This window comes from Oryctolagus cuniculus, chromosome 10, assembly GCF_051225735.1.
Source record: "Oryctolagus cuniculus isolate XC-2025 breed Fujian yellow rabbit chromosome 10, ASM5122573v1, whole genome shotgun sequence".
Taxonomy (NCBI): Eukaryota; Metazoa; Chordata; class Mammalia; order Lagomorpha; family Leporidae; genus Oryctolagus; species Oryctolagus cuniculus.
In genome coordinates this window covers 114,771,956-114,781,652 of record NC_142876.1, presented here as the reverse complement: position 1 = coordinate 114,781,652, position 9,697 = coordinate 114,771,956, and the positions used below count along the sequence as shown (strand labels likewise).

At 44.2% G+C, this 9,697-nt stretch overlaps 1 protein-coding gene across 1 annotated transcript; it reads right to left on the bottom strand.

Moving 5' to 3' along the window:
- Positions 1–722: 722 nt before the first annotated feature.
- Positions 723–1,673, bottom strand: ORYCUNV1R1538 (vomeronasal 1 receptor oryCunV1R1538). The gene has a single exon (XM_089306770.1). The coding sequence runs from the start codon at positions 1,671–1,673 to the stop codon at positions 723–725; it is 951 nt and encodes a 316-aa protein (XP_089162896.1).
- Between the last annotated feature and the right edge of the window lie 8,024 nt (positions 1,674–9,697).

Sequence of the window (9,697 nt, the reverse complement as noted above, 5' to 3'; positions counted from 1 at the left end):
ATACACAGACCAGTCAGGTGCACAGGAAGCAAGCTGTCACCCATGCCCCTCTATACTTGATGGCCTATACCCAGAACCCCACAGTCACAGGGTGTAGGGGTCCAGTCTCCACCATGAAGGTGCCCTGTCCCTAGCCTGGGTTACTACAGCAGTGGTGGAATTGTCTGCTATTCCCCGAGTGCGGACTGAGCTCAGCTATAGCTCTACTTAAGCAGATAGTTTCTGTCAGTTTGCTGGGGGAGGGGAGAGGGTCCCCATGGCCTCCTTTCATAGGGTTAAGAAGTCACCCAGACTAAAATGGGCTCCCCAGGCCAGACCTGCATCCAGTGAGGAACTTGCATACCTTTCCCAAAGCTGCCAATGCAGGGACCAGGGAGGCTCCCCTCACCCTGCCCTGTGAAGACAGCAAGTCTCAGCCGTGCGCCACTGGCAGATAGGCAGGAGTGGCTGGCAGCCATGTGTTTGCCACTCTCCTCACTGCTCCATGGATTCTCTGTTTGTTCTGTCCATTCTCCACTGCAAACATTCCCAGTCAGTCCCCTGAGAATGCCGTCCTTTTTTTCTGGAATTTTTCTGAGGATAAATCCAACGTGGCTTCTCTCTATTCCACCATTTTGAATCTCCTTATTTTCATACATTTCAGTGAACCCACAGAACAGATTCTATAGGAGATCATTAAGCACTTTCAAGTCAAAGTATTTGCTCATGAAGAGACATGTTATTTATTCCTGAACAAGTAAACACTTACTTTCCTTCTCCCACATGGATTTGAAAAGCTGGATCATTCGTTTTTCAGTACTGATGAGCACCAGAGGTCCAATGGTGGCATAGCCATTGCCCACCAACATCTGGAGACAGAGGTGAACTGGATCAATTTTCCACCACATCCCTGAGAATGAGAACACAATGCAGTCCAACAAGTACAGGAGCACAAAGATGCTCATGAGCATCAGGATGGTCTGGGTGGCCCTGTGCTCTGGGGAGGCTCTTGGAGAGAGGCTGGTGCTGTGAAGGTGCTGGGACCGCCTCTTGTGCCTGCACAGGAGGGTCACCATGCACCCACTTGAGAGGGCCATGAGCCCTAGCAGGGAGACATCCCTGAAGATAGCAGTTACATAAAAGGTATACCAGGGTAAGTAGCTCAGGGGCCTAAGAGAGCAGGATTTGGAGACAAACATAAGACTGTTGGATGTACGATTTGTGGTGGCAATAGTGGAGATTAAGAAACGAGCACTGATGAACAAATTGAAGACCCACAGGAAGAGAAACACACATATGATGTGGTGTGAGGCTGTGTGCTTGAACTTTGCCAAACAGGAGCTCCTGGGGCTGAGGGTGATGGCTTGGAGGACACTCAGCAGGCAGGTGGTGCCCAGGGAGAGGCCCCGCATCACCTGGTGCAAGAAGATGACAGCTTTACATGTGATGTTATCCCATAACTCCTGAGTCTCAAAAATGTCTGTGGCTATGACCCCCACAGTGATCAGCATCACCAGGTGGATGAGGGCCAGGTGCCCAATGGTCATGTCAGTGGGCCTGGGCCTGTGCTTGAGAAAGAACCAGAGAACGTGGAAGAGAAGAAGGAAGGCGTTGCCTGTGATCCCAATGCTGACTTCAGAGAAAAAGGCATTTCTTATGGCAATAAAATTTAAAAGTATATTGTTTGTAGTCATGTTTTTGTGGAGGGAGAAAAAGCATTTAGAGAATGAGGAAAAAGTAAGAAAAGTTATTTATCACAAATATGAATACCTTTATGATTCAGAACCACAGGTACCCCCTTGTGGATCAATGTGGATCAATCCCAATGTACCCCTTCTGCCTGGGTTACTGCAGCCCCTCTCTCCCTCTCCTGGGAGCCACTCTGTTTCCAGCTGTGCACCTTCCAGCTGTGGTTGGATACTGCATCCCACTGCTCAGCTCTCACAGGACCTGGACAGTAAAATTGTCATTATGTGAAAGGCACCTGCAGAGTGTTACCTTCTTTTTACTTTTTCAATGTTGAGGGCAATGAGTTTCCCCTTGAATCTGCAAACCCTGATAAAATTCTGATTACACAATAAGAGTACTAGAATTTTTGGTGATTTCTAATGAGCACTTTAGGAAAGCAGAAATCCGACTGCACATGTAATAATTATCAATGGTATATCTATGCGTCCACTTAGTTTTTTCTCACTGCTATGATATTTATTTTTGTTTATACCAGATAAACACTTTTAATCCACAAGAGACCAAATGTTGGTTAGTATAGATTCTGAATTTGAATCTCTGATCTGAGTTTTGCTAAATGTGTGACCTTGAAGTTTCACTGAACACATGAGCCCAGGTCATCTCATCTGTAGCTAGAGTGAGTGTGTCACTTACTAGAGATGCTGTGTGCAGGGTTTAGGTAAATGTGTGAACAAGCACAGTGCCTGGGGACAGTGTTCTCTGTGGAAACTGCAGCCATGGCTGTCCCTGTGAGGTTTTCCTCATGAGCTCACCTTGACACAGTGCCATCCTTTCCTAACTTTCCAGCTCTGTCCCTGCCTAGAGGAGCAGGGGACCATGAGCACCACAGTAGCAGGCCTTGAACACCATCTGTTCCACAGTTTCTTCTCTCTGTGTTGTTGGCTGTGGAAACCGCAGTGACTATGTTCATAGTCTTAGCAGACATATGATTGCTTTCCACGGAGATGATGATGGGACACTTCCTCTGCCTGCAACAAGAAGGTAGTTCTAGAAGGCTCTGCACAGGGGCCTGAGCCTTCTTGTCTTCTGCACACTAGGGAGTGCCTGGGACCCAAGTGTCTTAAGTGTATGCTAGAGAACTTGGTTCTGACCTAGAATGGATTTCTCCCCTGTGCAGCGTTCCCATCCACTTTGCTTCCCATCTTACAAATATGAGGTGTATCATAGTGTTTAAACTCAGTAATATTTGAACATCTGTATCATATGAATATCAGGCTGACTTGCTTCCATATCAAATTACAGTGTTGTATTCTATCATCTGTGTTGCTAAGGAGCAGCAGAAGGTTTTAAACAAAATTGGTGTTTTGCATTTAAGAACTCCGGAACACATTAGAATTTGGTCTAAACCTTGAAAATTTTCCAATTTTCTACAATGGAAATTCATTTTGAACAGTTAACCATTTTTTTCTCAAAGAATTGATCAAATAAATGACATAGTCTCCATACATTTAGCAAGATAAGGTTTGATTCTGTGACATGACAGGAGAAGCAGGAAAATGTGTCTTGCTCTTCACCTGTCTCTGTGTGTTAAGGGTCCTGTGCTGCCATCAAATGAACAGAACAGTCTTCCCAATATTTCCTGTATTAACATGAAACTCCCCTGTGTACTGTCTATCTGTTTCACCTGATAGGCAAAATCCACTGACTGTGCTTTAAATAATAACCTTTACTAATTAAATAATATTTTAATGTGACACTTTAAAGGATTGCAGTGAAATTAAGTTATACATTTCTGTTTTTGATTATTTGAAGCATTTGAGGATTTCTCTTCTGTAAATTGATATATATGAACATCAAAAAGCAAATGAAATATGATTTTCTTAAAAAACAATTCCTTGCATATGGAGGGTCTTTAAACTTTTCATTGTGATGCTTATTAGGAAAAAAACTATGCAAAGTTTCAAAATATTTTGTTCTGCCATAATACACTTGTCTTTTAATTCAAATATTACCTGAATTCTTTGAAGTTCCCATTGCTGGCTTTGCTTTAGTTTATATCTTAAAATATGAACTTCCTAAGGATGAATCTATAATAATACAAAACTGATTTGCTAGCTTCTCTCATCATTGCTATGTTGTGATTCAGGGGCTAAATACATTCAATGTTTCTCAGGAGTTTTTTTAAGAAATGGCAGTACATACGGTGCTATAAAGTTGGGATCATCTTAGAAAATCACATTTTAGGTGAATCATTCTCCAAAACTGTTGGAAAAGTTTTATTTTTCCTTTAGAGGTATTCTCTCAGAAGGAGCTGAAAAGCTTTTCCTCTTTTCTCAGATTGTAATAAAGGAAAAGGATAATTTTGGATACATTTGGGTCACCCACTGATAGTGTCTCAGTGAGGATGAGGAGGAGCGGCTGAAGACACAGTCACTCACCCAGCTGTCTCCACACTGTGCTGAGTGCACACTGAGAATATCCTGAAAAGATTTCCCTATCGTGTTGCACAGAGAATACTCCTGAGCTGTGGAGGACTGTTGGAGCCCTGTCTCTTCTGAGGCCTGCCACAAACCTCTCTGCAGTCACAATAGGTCCCCCATCACACCCTGCTTAGGAACCCACTCACCCTGACTGCCCATCTGTGGAATAAAGAGGCACTTACCCAGGACTCCAGCTGGGAGGATCCATGCACCTGAGAGGAACCTGCAGGGTTTTAAGGGAAGGTCATCCTGAGCTCATCTCTGTGTGGATTGTCATTGTGGTGTTTGGGGAAAGGGGACAGATCCCACTGGGGAGCACAGAACATGGAGTCCCCAGTGGAACCTGTCACCAGTCTCTGCATGTTCCTGTATTCCCTCCTGCATAGTAATCTGGGGAGAGCTGAGCTCCAAACTTTGCTGTGAGTTCTGTGACACTTGTGTGAGGTCAGAAGAGGCCCAGCCCTGTCGACAACACCAAGTTCTCCCAGTTTGATCTGAGAGCACCTTAGTCCCAACCAGTTCCACACAATGAAGTGCACCTGCCATGGACTGAGAGACCCCTGATGGCCTCCATGAGTTCTGTGGGGCTGAGGGTCCTCGCCTTACAGTACGAAGGGCAGCCAGGTCCTGACATCAGTCACACACACTGAACTTCATATGCAAGTGGCATTAGTTGTATATTCCATGATGTCTGATCTTAGTTTGAATTGTCAAGCTCTGTCTCAGACTAAATAGGAATAAAAACCTCTAACATGTATGGGTGAAGGCAACCAACTCCATTTGTAACCCATTTCATCATTTTCCTTCTCCAGTGACCCTTGCTGTGTCCCCACGTGTGATACAAATACAGCCCCTGCCTGGTGATGGTTCAGACCCTTTAGGAGGTGGAGCTCACACTTCTGTACAAGGGTGGGACCTGCGCACACTGTGGCTGATGCACTGAGAAATCCCAGCTGACATCTTTACCAAACACCTGTCCCATTTTTGAACTATGGTATGTATGTATGGCATAGCAAGTGATGCTTCAATACTTTGGTAAGGTGTATGTTGTTGAAGTCAGGATATGCTTTCCTGAAACACCATTTCTTTATGGTGAAAACAATCTATTTATATAAAAGCATATAGTATATTGTTATGTGTTGTCAGTCTGTTGTGCAGAACAACATGTGCTTAGTCCTGTGTAACAATGATCAGTTCATGTTCATAATCTCTTCCCCCTCATCCCTTTCTCCCCAGCCTCTTGTTGCCACCGTTATGTTCCAACTGTTTTCAGATAAATTATTTCTGGATTACAGATACAGGTGAAGTCATATGGAAATTATCTTTTTGTACTGGCTTATTTCATTTAACATAGTAACCTCCAGTTCCATCCATATTATTGTAAGCGATAAAATTTTAGCTTTATATTGCTGGATAGCATTCCATTACATGCAAATAGACTCTTAGTTATTTTAAAAGATTTATCATTTATTTGAGAGGCAGAGTTACAGGAGGTTGAGGGGGAGAGAGAGAGAGGGAGTAGTAGAAAGAAATGAAGATTTCTTGCATTTGCAGGTTCACTCCCCAGTGGCCACAATGGCTGGGGCTATGCGAGGCTGAATTCTAAATACCCAGAGCTTCTTCCAGGTTCCCACATGGGTGCAGAGGCACACACAATGTCTTGGTCCTGCCATTTTCATACAAATATTCCTATTGTTCATTTTGGATCTTTGCTTTTTTACTAGGATGTGTTCTGCCTTCACATATAACGATGTGTTTGCCTGTTTTTGCTTCTGTGTGTAGTATGACCTTCCATGTCATTTATAAGTCTTTCCAGGTGGTGATTTCAAATTTTATATGTTTTGAAGGTTTTTTTTCCTCTTTCATTTTAAATGAGAGCTTCACTATGTGATGCATATGTTACTCAGGGTTGACAGTTTTATCCTGTAGGGCTTGGGCTATATTTTTTCATTCTCTGCTTATTACTAGGGTTTCTGATGAAAAATCTGTCAAATGGAAATCAAGTAAAGGCTTCCTGCCATTTCTCTCTGGCACAAGCTCTGATTTTTTTGTTTTACTTTTGTAATTTTGGGTTTAATATGTTGTGATGAAGATCTCTCTGGTCATGCCTATTGCTGTTTCATGTACATCCTGTTCTGGAAGTCCATAACTTTCCTTAAAATGGGGGAATATTCTGAATATATATCTGATATTACCTCACTGGAAAATTTTTCTAAGTCATTCTGTTTATCTTTTTCATCAGGAATTCCTAAGACACGTATGTAATGTTGTTTGATGGTATTACATAGATCCCAAATATTGTTTCCTATTTGAAATCTTTTCTTTTTTTGTCGACCTACTTCTTTTTTTTTTTTTTTTGAGAGGCAGAGTGGACAGCGAGAGAGTCAGAGAGAAAGGTCTTCCTTTTGCCATTGGTTCACCCTCCAATGGCCCCTGTTGCCCGCGCGCTGCGAACAGTGCACCGCGCTGATCCAATGGCAGGAGCCAGGTACTTTTCTCCTGGTCTCCCATGGGGTGTAGGGCCCAAGGACTTTGGCCATCCTCCACTGCACACCCTCGCCACAGCAGAGAGCTGGCCTGGAAGAGGGGCAACTGGGACAGAATCCGGTGCCCCAACCGGGAATAGAATCCAGTGTGCCGGCGCCGGCCTTTGTCGTACTATTTCAATGCATTTGTCTTCTGGCTAGGATTTTCTTTCTTCTGCCTGAATGTGTTAAGGCAATGTACTTTGTTTTAATTTGACATATTGAAATCTTCATTTGTAATACTTTGTTTTGATTTTTCTTTACTATCACTAGTGCCCTACATAATTTCTCATCCACGTCATGTACACACTTCCTTCTTCCCTATAACAGATTGTTTATATTTTTATGCAATTTTGAGACTCACTTTTTTGAATTTCCTTGACAGTCACTTAATAAATCTCCTCGTCTTCACAGTCTAGCTTTGATGTAACATTGGGGGAGTCATATTGTCCACTTTGGTCAACTTTTATTGTATTTCTGCATTTATTTTTAAGTATCTAGGGAATCACTTGTTGGTGTCTGCTCTGAAGGTTTTGTTCTTGGAAGTGCGCCTCTATGATTTGGGGGAATGCCTGTGGATTACAGTTGTAATTGAGATGTGTGTGTACGGGTGGAGCAAGTCCAGAGTGACAACCACCTTGGGCATGGTAGCTCCCCACTGCCTGTTGTGACAAGGCTGAGGGTTCACCATGCTGCTGGCATATTCACAGCTCTTCTTTGTACCATAGTGAATAAACAGATTAACTGCCATGACTGAGCTCACAGTGCCTGTGCACCCCACCCATCAGGTGTGCAACCTCACAGCATTCGTGTGCTCTGTAGTGTGAGCGATGAGCCCTCTGTGAGGTCCCTCCCTAGCACTCAGGGAGTCTGGAAGTTTTGGAACCAGACCTGGTAAGTGCCCATGAACTGAGCCATATGACATGCCCTTCTCAGTTTTTTGGCTGAGAACTTGCTCAGTCACAGAATGTGCCACAGTCACAGGATGCAGGACTCCCAACATAACAGGGTGCGTGGCATTCATCCCCTCCCCTGCAAGTTGCCCCATCCCCACAGCAACTCTCTGGCATGCAAAAGATTGGCTTAGCTCTGCCTCAGCAAGTTGAATCTGGTGCTTCAGTGTAGACAGGGGAAGGAGGCAGTGTGGCCTACCTTTCCACCGCTAAGTGAGTTCCACCCCCACAGTATTTCCTGGCTGGACTCAAAGTCAGTGGGGACCATGTAGTTCTCTGTCTGATAAATCACCAAGGCCACAGAGGTTGTTGCAGCCTCCACTCACCTTGCTCTAGGAAAATGGCATTTCCCTGCTGGTGCCATGAGCTTTGCTGGGAGAAAGGAGGAAACAACGTGGCCTTCCTTCATGGAGCTGAGTGGATGCCCGGGCTGCTGCCAGCTCTCATGGCCGGATTCACAGTCACCGGGGGCTGCATAGCTCTCCCTACTCCAAAAACACCAGTGACCCATGGGCTTCTGCAGTCTCTTCTCAGCTCACTCTGGGAAGGTGGCATTTCCCCACTGCCCTGTTGGTCGCTGGTGGGGTACTGCTAACTGCAGTGAGTGTGTACACTGTCCTTGTTGTCCACAATGATCCATTGTGTTCTGCAAGTTTTCCACTGAACATTTCTCTGCTACTGACCTGTGGGGATGTGCTGGCCTCTTTGTTGGTGCCTTCCTGTGGGTAAACTCATGAGTCTTCTCTGTTTTCAGCCATCTGAATGTCCTCTGTAAACCTTCATTAAAGAAATATCACCCTCACCACAATATGAGGGGCATACAAATGGGCATTTTGTTTGTTATTACATTGTTAGAGTTGAACATTCATGAATGGGAGTAGTGCCCTAATAAAGGGACCCTTGAGAGCTCCCTCAGCCTTTTTGCCATAGACATGGTGAGAAGTTGGCTGTACATGGAGTCAACTTTAAATCTCTTGATACATTGCTCTTGGTCTGGCAAGAATATGAGTAATAAATGTTTGTAAGCTTCCACGTCTATGGGGCTGGCTCTAGTCTGAGGAGGAGGCAGGGCCTGCAGTGTGACCCCCAGATCTGAAGAGGCCATCACCCCAGTTTCTCTGGTTCTAGGAGAATCTGTCTTGCTATCACAAACCACCTGTCACAAGTCATCAGTGACACTGCTTAGGCTAAGGTGATGGGGCACTGTCACTCCCGGATCTAGTTGGGTTTCTGAATCTCCCAGAGTCTCAGTGGATGTCTAGGATGGTCATGTGCATGGGATGCTGGGATCATGGGTGGGATGGGTTCCAGTGGTTTTCCTCTTATAATAACAACCCACTGCTGCAGCCTGTGCCCTGAGGGTGGCTGTGTGAGCAGCTCTCCATTCCTACAATTACAGTACCTTCCAGGGGATTTACTTGAGCTCATAGTTGGTAGGTCCCCAGTCCAGGACTGGGCAACCCCACTGGTTCAGTTATCTGGCCTGCCCTTTCCAGTTTGGATGAATTTAGTTTGTTTTTGTCTCCTGAGTATCCTCGTACAATTTGGAGTAGGAGCAAGAATGAGCATTTTTGTCTGGTTTGTATTCATGACCTTACAGGGAACTCTTTCAGCCTTTTACAAGTACAGTGTTAACCTTTTTTCCCCCATTCATGTCACTTACCAGATGAGTTCATCCCCTTCTATTCTGATTCTGTTGATTTCTTCTTAATATGAAATGTGTTACATTTATCCAAGAAACCTTCTGAATCTTTTCAGGTCTAGTTTTATCCATTCTATTCTGGGAGATACTACTTTAGTTGTGTTTTGCCTGTAGAACCGTCTTTGCATTACTGAGATTATCCCACTTGGTCATGGTGTCTTTTTCTTTTATCACACTGCTGCATTTGATTTGCTAGTCATCTGTTGAAACTGTTGCATCTGTGGATTTTCTCTAGAAATACTTACATCAACATTTGGAATCAGTGACTTGCCAGTCTCATAGACTGAGTTGGAAACTGCCCCTTCCTTGTATTTCAAACAGTTTGTGAAGGTTACAAAAGATTGGTGCCATGGTTTGGCTGTTGTGCAT

What these genes read in the sequence shown, in the direction of transcription:
- ORYCUNV1R1538 (XM_089306770.1), bottom strand. Translation starts at nt 1,673, where the DNA reads ATGACTACAAACAATATACTTTTAAATTTTATTGCCATAAGAAATGCC.